The sequence below is a fragment of the Musca autumnalis genome, unplaced genomic scaffold (assembly GCF_047663935.1).
Source record: "Musca autumnalis isolate F117 unplaced genomic scaffold, ASM4766393v1 scaffold_1, whole genome shotgun sequence".
NCBI classification, from domain to species: Eukaryota; Metazoa; Arthropoda; class Insecta; order Diptera; family Muscidae; genus Musca; species Musca autumnalis.
In genome coordinates this window covers 55,880,242-55,892,153 of record NW_027411644.1, presented here as the reverse complement: position 1 = coordinate 55,892,153, position 11,912 = coordinate 55,880,242, and the positions used below count along the sequence as shown (strand labels likewise).

The 11,912-nt window shown below is 39.8% G+C and overlaps 1 protein-coding gene across 1 annotated transcript in view; it reads right to left on the bottom strand.

The window, feature by feature from the left end:
• Positions 1–775: 775 nt before the first annotated feature.
• Positions 776–11,912, bottom strand: part of Cad96Cb (protocadherin Fat 4-like Cad96Ca) — a 62,155-nt gene continuing 51,018 nt past the window's right edge. The window contains exons 3-5 of the mRNA XM_073963489.1: positions 5,730–6,779; positions 4,941–5,664; positions 776–1,179 (exon numbers count right to left, since the gene is read on the bottom strand). Of these exons, the coding sequence (XP_073819590.1) occupies positions 902–1,179; positions 4,941–5,664; positions 5,730–6,779 (2,052 nt within the window). The 3' untranslated portion in view covers positions 776–901. The remainder of the gene's footprint in view (positions 1,180–4,940; positions 5,665–5,729; positions 6,780–11,912) is intronic.

The window sequence follows — 11,912 nt, the reverse complement described above, 5'->3', positions numbered from 1 at the left end:
GCTAAAGATTTACAATTGGAGTCAAGAGAGTATTTTGCACATATTCTTAATATTTATAATTTAAAATATTTATAATTATTATTAAATTATTTTAAGGTGAAAAGTAAATAACACGCGATAGACAAGGAGTTGCCGATGTCATTGTTGGCATTCAATTTCAATTTATTTCAATTTTATAATACCCAGCCTTCCGACCTTAGGGTTGTATACTACATTTTTAATATTAATAAATATAAAACCTAGAGGTCTTCTATATATGTATCCACCTTAAGGTAGTTTATGACGAGAAGACCTCATAAAGACAATCAATGTATGAAAACCCTCCTCAAGCGTTTTTTAGAATACCTCATTGAAATCTTCAAGGATGTCTAAAACTAAAGTCATACTATACTTAGAAGACTTCTTCCAAACATAGAATACCTTCTTTCTGCAGATAGAAGATCACTTAACTATATAGGAAGTAATCGATATATAGCAGATCTTTTGTGGTTCTCTATCCATAGAAGATCTCTTCATAAAATACCCTAAGAAGATATTTTATGTATAAAATTCATTTAATAATTCTATATAATCATTCGAAATATGTAATAAATATTACCCACTATCCATTTTCTCCTTTTATATCTGCCGATATTACCTTTCAACCTTAAATTATGATCTAAACAAATATTTCAAAATTGAATTAAATAACATTAAACATTTATTAATACAAAATTTAACTTAACTTACCTAATAAATAGCGAGTAAATTTCATAAATTTTGCCTTAACCTAACCTAATTTAATTTTGAGATAGTAACCTAACCTAATTAAATTTCAAAAATTTTAACACCATTTTTAAACAATTGGAAAAATTCTATTTACAATATTTTCTTATTTTTTTTTTAATTTTAGATATACTTTTTAAAAATATACCGTTAAATTATTTTCCGATGAACCCATGGTATCGGATGTGACCAAATTACTGGAGGCTCCATTAACACCAACATTTGTGACACTACCATTGGCGCAGGTGATGGTGGTAATTCCCGTCTGCTGAGACATTGTTGTTGAGGGTGGTTCCCATGCTTTCTTTTTGTTATTATTTTCCGGCGTATGTGGCGAATTTTGTGATAGAGAATCATTTTCAAGCTCATCTTCTTCATATAGTTGGCCGTTGGCAGAGGCTCGTGAAACAATACCTGCAAGGGAGGAAGGAAATGTGAGTAGTTTTAATTATAAGATATTCTAGATAAATTAATCAGACTTTATTGTTGTAGAATGGACGTGATAGTTTAGTGGATTATTCTGGACTGGGATCATTATCCAGGTCAAGACGTACTTCTATAAAAAGATATAGTGGTCATCTATAAGAACATCTTATGATCTTCTATAGGAAAACCTTGTAGTCTTCTGTAGGAAAACCTAGACCTTGAAGTCTTCTATTGCTTGACCTTGAAGTCTTCGATAGGAAGACCTTGAGGTCTTCTATTGCTAGACCTTGAAGTCTTCGATAGGAAGTCCTTGATATCTTCTATAGAAAACCTATAGGAAGACCTTGATGTTTCCTATGGGAAGAAAATACCTTGAGGTCTTCTATAAAAAAATTTTGAGGTCTTCTTAAGGAAGACCTTGAGGTCTTGTAAAGGAAGACCTTGACGTCTTCTATTGGAAGACCTTGAGGTCTTTTAAAGGAATACCTAGAGCTCTTCTAAAAGAAGACCTTGAAGTCTTCTATATGAAGACCTTGAGGTCTTCTAAAGGACGTCCTTGATGTCTTCTTAAGGAAGACCTTGATATCATCTACCGGGAAACATTGAGGTTTTCTACAGGAATGCCTACAGAAGGAAGATCTTAAGGTCCTTTATAGAGAACACCTTGAAGTCTTCTATAGGGAATACGTTGAGGTCTTATATAGGGAATACCTTGAGGTCTTCTATAGGAAAGACCTTGAGGTCTTCTATAGGAAGGACCTTGAGGTCTTCTATAGGGAAGACCTTGGGGTCTTCTATAGGAAATACCTTGAGGTCTTTTAAAGGAATACCTAGAGCTCTTCTAAAAGAAGACGTTGAAGTCTTCTATATGAAGACCTTGAGGTCTTCTAAAGGACGTCCTTGATGTCTTCTTAAGGAAGACCTTGATATCATCTACCGGGAAACATTGAGGTTTTCTACAGGAATGCCTACAGAAGGAAGATCTTAAGGTCCTTAATAGAGAACACCTTGAAGTCTTCTATAGGGAATACGTTGAGTTCTTCTATAGGAAACACCTTGAGGTCTTCTATAAGAAAGACCTTAAGGACTTCTATAGGGAATATCTTAAGGTCTTCTATCGGGAAGACCTTTAGGTTTTCTACAGGAATGCCTAGAGAAAGAATGTCTTGAGCTCTTTTATAGTGAAGACCTTGAAGTCTTCTATAGTGAAGCCTTGAAGTCTTCTATAGGGAAGACTTTGAGGTCTTCTATAGATCATACGTTTAGGTTCTCTATAGGGAAGACCTTGAGGTCTTCTATAGGGAAGACCTTGAGTTTTTCTATAGGGAAGACCTTGAGGTCTTCTATGGGAAGCCCTTAAAATCTTCTATAGGGAATATCTTAAGGTCTTCTATAGGGAATACCTTTAGGACTTCTATAGGGAATACCTTTAGGTCTTCGATAGGGATGACCTTGAGGTCTTCTATAGGAAAGGCCTTGAGGTCTTCTATAGGGAAGACCTTCAGGTCTTCTATGGGGAAAACTTTGAGGTCTTCTATGGGGAAGCCCTTAAAGTGTTCTATAGAGAAGTCTTTGAGGTCTTCTATTGGGAAGACTTTGAGGTCTTCTATAGCGAATACCTTGAGGTCCTCATAAGGAAGATTGTGAGGTCTTCCATAGGGAAGACCTTGTGATCTTTTATAGAAAGACCTTGAGGTCTTCTATAGGAAGACCTTGAAATCTTCTGTAGGAAAACCTTGAGGTCTGCTATAGGAAGACCTTGAGGTCTTCTATAGGCAAGGCCTTGAGGTCTTCTGTAGGGAATACCTTGAGGTCTTCTATAGGGAATACCTTGAAGTCTTCTAAAGGGAATACTTTTAGGTCTTCTATAGGGAAGACCTTGAGGTCTTCTATGGGGAAGCCCTTAAGCTTTTCTATAGGGAATATCTTAAGGTCTTCTATAGGGAAGACTTTGAGGTCTTTTATAGGGAATACCTTGAGGTCCTCATAAGGAAGACCTTGAGGTATTCTATTGGGAAGACCTTGAGGTCTTCTATTGGGAAGACCTTGAGTTCTTCTATTGGGAAGTCCTTGAGTTCTTCTATTGGGAAGTCCTTGAGGTCTTCTATTGGGAAGACCTTGAGGTCTTTTATAGAAAGATCTTGAGGTCTTCTGTAGGAAGACCTTAAGATCTTCTATAGGAAAGGCCTTGAGGTCTTCTATAGGGAAGACCTTGAGGTCTTCTATGGGGAAGTCCTTAAGGTCTTCTATAGGGAAGAATTTGAGGTCTTCTATAGGGAAGACTTTGGGGTCTTCTAAAGGGAATACTTTTAGGTCTGCTATAGGGAAGACCTTGAGGTCTTCTGTAGGGAAGACCTTGAGGTCACCTATAGGCTGACCTTGAAGACTTCTATATGAAGTCCTTGATGTCTTCTTTAGGAAGACGTAGAAGTCTTCAATAAGAAGACCAAGAAGTCTATTGGGAAATTTTGTGGTATTCTATTGTAAGATATTGAGATCTTCTATGGGAAGACCTAGAGATCTTCTACAAGAAGATCTTGAGGTCTTCTATAGAAAAGACCTTGAGGTTTTCTATAGAGAAGACCTTGAGGTTTTCTATAGGGAAGATCTTGATGTCTTCTATAGGGAAGTCCTTGAGGTTTTTTATGAGGAAGACCTTGTGGAATTCTATAGGAAATACCTTGAGGTCTTCTATAGGGAAGATCTTGAGGTCTTCCATAGGGAAGACCTTGAGGTATTCTATAAGGAATGCCTTTAGGTCTTCTCTAGGGAATACCTTAAGATCTGCTATATAGGAAAGATCTTGAGGACTTCTATAGAGGGGACCTAGAGGCTTTCTATAGAGAAGACCTAGAGGTCTTCTATAGAGAAGACCTAGACGTCTCTATAGAGAAGTTCTAGAGGTCTTCTATAGAGAAGTTCTAGAGGTCTTCTATAGAGCAGACCTTGAGGTTTTCATTAGGGAAGATCCTGATGTCTTCTATAGGGAAGACCTAGAGGTCTTCTATGGAGAAGTCCTAGAGGTTTTCTATAGAGAATACTTAGAGGTTTTCTATAGGAAGACATAGAGGTCGTCTATAGGAAGACCTAGAGGTCGTCTATAGGAAGACCTAGATGTCGTTTATGGGAAGACCTAGAGGTCTTCTATAGGATGACCTAGAGGTTTTCTATAGGAAGGTCTAGAAGTCTTCTATATGAAGGTCTTCCATAGGAAGACCTAGAGGTCGTCTATAGGAAGACCTAGACGACTTTAATAGAAAGACCTAGAGGAATTTTATATGAAGACCCTGAGGTCCTCTTTATGACGACCTTGAGTTCTTATTTAGGGACGCCTTGAGGTCTTCTATAGAAATACTTTGAGATATTCTATTGGAATACCATTAGGCCTTCTTTAGGATGGCCTTGAGGTGTTCTTTAGGAAGGCCTTGAGGTCTTTAGGATGACCTTTTAGTCATCTATAAGGTGACTAAGTGGTATTTTATAGGAAAACCTTGAGGTCCTCAAGTCTTTAGGGTCTTCTATAGGAATACCTTGAGCCGCTCTATAGAAAAACCTAGTTCTCCATAGGGTGACTTGGACCTTGAAAAGGCCTTGTGATCTCTCTCTTATAAGAAGATTCCGTTGGTCTCCTTAATCTGACCTCATGTCCTTGTTTTCACTTTAGTAAATTATTGCCTTCTCCATTACCTACGTTTTTGACCAAACATACCCTCAGGATCTATGAAAGAAAAAAAGGAATCTATACTTACTTCTCACTGTGGCGGCATAATTCTCCCTCTGCCTTTCCCGTTCACGTTCCCGCTCCAAGCTGGCAGCCAACATTGCTGTCGCTCCCATACCCATATTACTACTCAAACTACTGCTGGGTGGCGGATGATACACTCCTCCATTGCTAATAGGATTTGCCATAGAAATATTGCCATTATGTTTCATATGCAGCACCGAAACATTACCGCTTGTCACTGTGGCACCATTACCATTTCCCGCCACCTTTTCATGGGTGACCAAATTTGCCGATGACACAGTACTATGCCCATGGCTGTGAACACGATTACGACCCAAAGAGGGGGAGGTTTTCCGCGCCTTATTCTTATAGCGTACAATGTAGCAGGTGAGGGCGAGAATGATGAGTATGAAGAGGCCGACAATAATACCAAACATGCCCAATATGCTGTTGCTCCATGAGGCCTGGGCCAAAGCCACACCTTCCATGGTAACCGCCACCGGAACTGAGGTGCTGCGTGGTGGCACCCCTGTATCGGTGGCAATGGCTATTAAATGTATGGTGGACTCATTTAGGGTTTGCAGCTGCTCCGGTCTCATGTAAATGTTGCCGTTGTTGTCAATTTCAAAGAGCCCTGCATGTTGACCCCTCAAGGAAAGTTCCAATTTGTCATTGCGATCACCATCCGCTGCCTCCACTTTGCCAATTACCACACCATCCAATGACTCGGAACGGGATTGTAAGGTTTGCTGGAAGAAATAAAAAATATAGATTACCTTTATATCCCTTGAGGATATCAATACTCCACACTTACACTTTTCGGTACAATGAACTCATAATGAGTCTCACGAAATCTCGGCTCCCAATCATTAACATCGGTCACCTCCAAAGTCACCTCAGCTGTGGTATTGGTCATCCCATCTGTGGCCACAACTTGAAAATCATGCCTCGTCATTTTCTCATAATCCAAGGCCTTGGCCAAAATCACTTCACCCAGCGAACCAACGGTGAAAAATTCCGCATTCACCGGATCTGGTATGGTGTATTTTAAATGCTTCCCCGGCTTATTGGTGGGTAAGGCCAATATCCTATTACCCACCGCGGTGTCTTCACGTATGCGCATAAAGAATTTCTTTTGGACAAATGTCAAGGCACTCAAATCACTGTGTGTACCAATACCAGGCCTTGACAGTGTCACCGTTGCCAAGGCATACCGATCTGGGTTATCAATTTGCGTTGCCTTAACCACCAACGTAGCACCATTTGTCAAATCCGAATAACCAATGGGTGTGAGTAGCGTGATGACCCCATTGTGGGGATGTATGCGAAAATATTTCGTATCCTGAGATTGCACAATGGAATATTGTATGGGAGCACAGATGCCCTCATCTTGATCAATGGCCTTCAAAGGCTCAGGGCGTATCCGCAAGTCGCCAGGCCTTCCATCCGCCGGCAAATCGGCACTATATGTTTCTCGCAAGAATTTGGGATTTTGATCATCAGCATCGGTAATAACCACCCGTAGCACGGTGTCAGAGTATTTGGGTGGTGTACCCTGATCTTGGGCCCTTAATTTCACCGTGAAGTTTTGCATTTGTTCGTAGTCCAAGGCTTTTTTCAGTACCAATGTGCCTTCTAGGGGGTTTAAGAATTGTACATATTCTGAGTAGGGTCCGGGAAGCACCTGATATTCCACCGTGGAAAATGGACCCTGTTGATCGGCATCTTCAGCCTTAGCACCTTGTAGAATGCGTGTTCCCGGTACTGTTACTTCCGATAAGGTTAGTGTATAAGGGGTTCCAATCCACTGCGGAGCATTATCATTGATATCAATCACTCGTACATTGACTGGTATAACGAAACTCTGGAACGAGGGTAAGGAAGATTTAATGGAGGTAGGTTAATAAGTGCAATACATAAAAACTATGAAAAATATATGTTTTAAGGATCAGTGCAAGGAATATCTAGACCTAATGACTACAACTCCTACACACAACTATCCACAACATTTCCATTTCGACCACCACTACCACAACACACTAGGTGTTATCTTCGCCAGCTAAGAAGTAAGTGCAAAGTTCATAAGACCCTTGCTGGCTATTTATAGACGTATAGAAAGGAGTCTTCATGGAAGAGTTGGAAAGAGTAGCTATAGATGAACTAAAGGGATACTTTATGAATTGAAGGGAATCTTTATAGACGAGCTGAAATGAGTTTTTATACCCTCCACTATAGTATGGAGGGTATATTAAGTTTATTTTTACGTTTGTAACGCATTGAAATAATTATTTGCGAACCTATGAAGTACATCGTCCCCTGAAATGCCCAAAGACGTAACCCTCAACGTAACCCTTTGAGGGTTAAGTCTTTGGGCATTTCAGGTGACGATACAGCCCTGTCTGTCTGTTGTAATCAATCTAGCGTCCGCAATAATTGAGCTAGAACGCTATTTTTTGAACCCGAGTATATTTTATCCATAGGCAGACCATATGTTCATATGGCTATATCATAACGGTATCTCCCGACTGTCAGTATATCGAGGATTTTAGCTACAATTTTCAGCCGAATTGGCTGTAATTTGGCATATGAGGTTTCTAAGGGTCACAGCACCTCTACACCATTGCCATCATAGATCCAGGTTTTGGTATAGCCTCCGTATAACAGTAATTTCCGATTTCGGTATTTTGAGGATTTTAGGTACATTTGTTTTACCGAACTATCTGTAATTTAACATTTGAGGTTCCCAGTGGTCACAAAACTCTCCACAAAAATTATCACCATAGGTCCATGTTTTGGTATAGCCCCCATATAACGGTACCTCCCGATTTTCGGTATGTTAAGGATTTTAGTTACCCTTTTTGATCGAACTATCTGTAATTTAACGTTTGAGGTTCCTAGTCCATCAAAAAAAGGTTAACATAGGTCCATCAATCAGAATGCGGCCGGTTCTATGCAGCGGATTTACTCGAAGGAATCTTCGACCAGGGGCCGTCACCTCAGCAAATATGTGTTTGTGTTCACGTATTTTTTCAACATGGGACCGGCAAATTTTTCCAGAATACCTTCTCTGAGCTCTTTTGATCCATGCGGGATATAGATGAACCTCGGGCCAGTATGAATCTGTTCCATTTGCCAGATCTGAATCCACCACATGTCAACAATGGCGAGATGTAATGGATGTAGTGAATGAAGGAGGATGCTATGGCCTTAGTCGCACCCAGGATTACTGCAATAGGTATGTTGCAAATTTCGTCCTCGTCGCAGTCTCCCCAACAACAAACGGAAATGTATCATTACTGCAATTCAATTGAAACGGTCTCCGCAATAAGGTCAGCGAAATTGTGGATTTTATACAGGAAACAAAGCTCATCGTCACCAATAGCTTGCAACGTTGCGATGGTTACAACATTTTGTAGAAGGAAAGGGGAGGAGGAGTACTTGCCTTCCTAATACACCAGTCTGTCCAATAAAAACCAATCTCGATTGAGCTTGACTCTAGAGCAGGGACGCGCTTCTTTGCAAAGAAGTATAGTGAGGACGCCCACAGAGTTGTTTTTGCATTTGCTTCTCTCTCTCACTTACAGTGTAAATGAATGAAAACAAACAATAAACATCATCTGGTTGTTGTTTTCTTCACTCATACATACACACATACTAAAACATTGATGGAAATTCTTGGACGACGCTGCTCTGGAGACCCATATATGGAATGTATAAGAGGTAACGGTAAAGTGTTGTACTGTCAAGGTAGAGCTACTAAATGAAATGAAAGACACAGCTCGCCAGATATCAGCATTGTGGCAAACGATCTGATAAATGATGTATCCTCAGACCACCTTCCTGTCATCGTCTCCGCAAGTAGACCAGCCGACTTCATAACCTCTGAACCAGGTATTTTTATAACCATGGCAAAGCTGATTGACAAAGGTTCAGAGAATTTACCAATCACCACCTCAGAGAGCTGCCCATTCCCTCAGATCTTCGGAGAGCTAAGAGAATTTTTCGAGTCATCATCACTGCAACAACCTGCTTCACAGCAGAAACGACGGAAGTATCAAATGAGTGTGAGAGCTTCGTCGTACGAGCCCTGAAGACCCAACTTATTCTTGATGTCAGGCGACGAACATTAGTATAGAATTCGGATTGAATCTGGGAAAGAAGGATCACAGGACGGCTGTTAAATTCAACGGCGTAACAGGGACGGATCCGAATAGGTGCTTGTGTTGTATAAACTGGCAGTTAACAGAGCACCCCGAGAGTTATTGGCCAAGAGAAGTATGCTAATCCGTATAAGAGTCCTTACAGTCCACGACAATTTACGATGTTGCTTGCGGACGTCAGTACGTAAGGCATCGTGTACATATACATCGTATTATTATACCCTCAGCCTTTAGGCTAAAGAGGGTATTTACACATTGATACGAACAAAAATGTGCCTCATCGAAATAATGGTTTTAGACCCCAAGTATGTTTGTACGATATCCGTCTCAGACAATTTTGAGTAGATCTAGCAATGTCCGTCCGTCTGTCTGTCTGTCTGTCCGTCTGTCTGTCTGTCTGTCCGTCTGTCTGTCTGGCTGGTGCGCACGATAACTCTCGAACGGATCAATCGATTCGGTTCAAATTTTGGGTATCGAAATATTTTGTCCAGATTCGATTTAAGTTCGAATATGGGCCATATAGGTCCACTCCTTCAGGTACCTCCCCCACAAATGTTCAAAAATTGTCCCAAAACTTGTGCGCACGAAAACTCTTGTAGGGAATAACTGATTTGGTCCATACTTTGCACATCGTGTAATTTCTACCAAACTTAGATGAGGTTCCAATATGGACACAATCGGTCCACTCCTTCAGGTACCTCCCACACAAAATCTCGGAAAAGTTCAGTTTAGGACCTGGTTTTTTGATTTTTGTTTACGTAAGTTGTATTCGCTGTCCTCTATACGACGCTGTAAGTTTCATTAGGGTCAAGTCCATACTTCCTGAGAAAATAGCCTGAAAGTTACAAAAAACCCTATGACACCGTGTGTAGTGGTTGGAACGCAAGATAACTCTTGAACGGATCTGTCGATTCGGTCCAAAATTTGGCTTTCGTAATATTTTTCCAAACTTAGTTGAAGTTCGAAGATGGATTATATCGGTCCACTCCTTCCGGTCCTCCCCCACAAAAGTTCGAAAATGTTCGGAAAATTTGTGCGTACGATAACTCTTGAAGGGAGTAACCGATTTGGTCCATACTTTGCACAGTATGAAATTTTTACCAGACTTAGATGAGGTTCCCATATGGACTAAATCGGTAAACTCCTTCGAGTACCTCCCACACAAAATTTCGGAAAAGTTCAGTTTAGGACCTGCTCTCGAATCGCCTTGGTTTTTGTTGTAACATCTTGTATTCACTGTCCCCTATACGAAGGTACAAGTTTCCTCAGGGGCAAGTCAATACTTCCTGAGAAAATAGCCTGAAAGGTACAAAATACCCCTATAACATCGTGTGTAGTGGTTGGAGCGTAAGATAACTCTCGAACGGATCTGCCGATTTGGTCCAAAATTTGACCTTCGTCATATTTTGTCCAAACTAAGCTTAAGTTCGAAGATAAGCCATATCGGTACACTCCTTCAGGTACCTCCCCCACAAAAGTTCAAAAATGTTCTGAAAAATTGTGTGCACGATAAGTCTTGAAGGGAGTGACCGATGTGGTCCATACATTACACACCCTAATATATCTACCAGATATATATCAGTTTTGAATATGGATTATATTTGTCCACTTCTTTGCGTACCTTCCACACAAAATTTCGGATAAGTTCATTTTAAGACCTGCTCTCGAATCACTTTTATTTCTGTTGAAGCCATATGCATTTGCTACCTCAATTACAACGGTAAAAGTTTTTTCAGGGGCAAGTCCATTCTTCTTGACAAAACTGCCCGAAAGGTATAAAAAACCCCATAACACCATATGTAGTCGCTGAAGAGCACTATAACTCTCGAACAGATCAACCGATTCGGTCCAAAATTTGGCTTTCGTCATATTTTGTCCAAACTTAGTCTCAGTTCGAAGATGGGCAACAACTTCCGGTACTTCCCCCTCAATATATAAAAAATTTCACTAAAAATGCAAAATTTGTTCAAAACTTTGGATCTCGTAATATGTTGTCCAAATTTAGTTAAACTTCCATGACCGATATCGATTTTCTGGTTTAACATTTATGCGATGACCCACTGAAATGACTAGTGGGAGCGGACAAATTCGGTCCATCCCTTTAAGTACCTCCTCCCCAACACTTTTGAATTTTAATCCCGATCCACACTTTTGTCGGCAAGTTCAAATGTCCAAAAAGGGCCACAAAATTCTGAAAAGACCCTAAATACATTCGATCTGTCCGCAGATGATAGTTTAAATACAGATAGACTGAGGGTAAATCTCTGTCGGAAAAGCCGACGGATACATTTTTAGTTGTTTTTTGAACAGACATGCTGAGGGTATTTAGCTGTTGAAAAATCCGCCTCATTCTTTTTTACTGGTTAAGCATACCTTTGACGGCCAATAGGAACAAATTGTCCAACTAACCTGATTTTGTCTTGTTTAAACTAGAATATCATGTAGATTTATCTGCATTCATCCTAACGATTTTTAGGAAGAAATAAAATGGTTTTCAAATAAGTCAGCAAAGGTAGCAAATTTCTGATGAACATTCAATGAAGCAGCAATTGAAGATAAACATTTGTAATGTTAAACTTTTCCTAGATATTTTATAGTAGTTGTTATATTGTTCAAAATACCTTTTATTGGTACTTAATTGAGTGTTAATTAAATTAACAATTTACTATTGGTGACCTAATTGAAAAGCTAGTTGATTTCTTCTTAAAACGGTTGGGATTTATTGAGACACATCTTTAAGGAATTTTATTTTAACATCTTTAATTTCTGTCATTTCCATTCACTCTTTAAAAAAGTGACCCATCCGTCACATACTTAAAGTTTTCCAAGTAATTTGT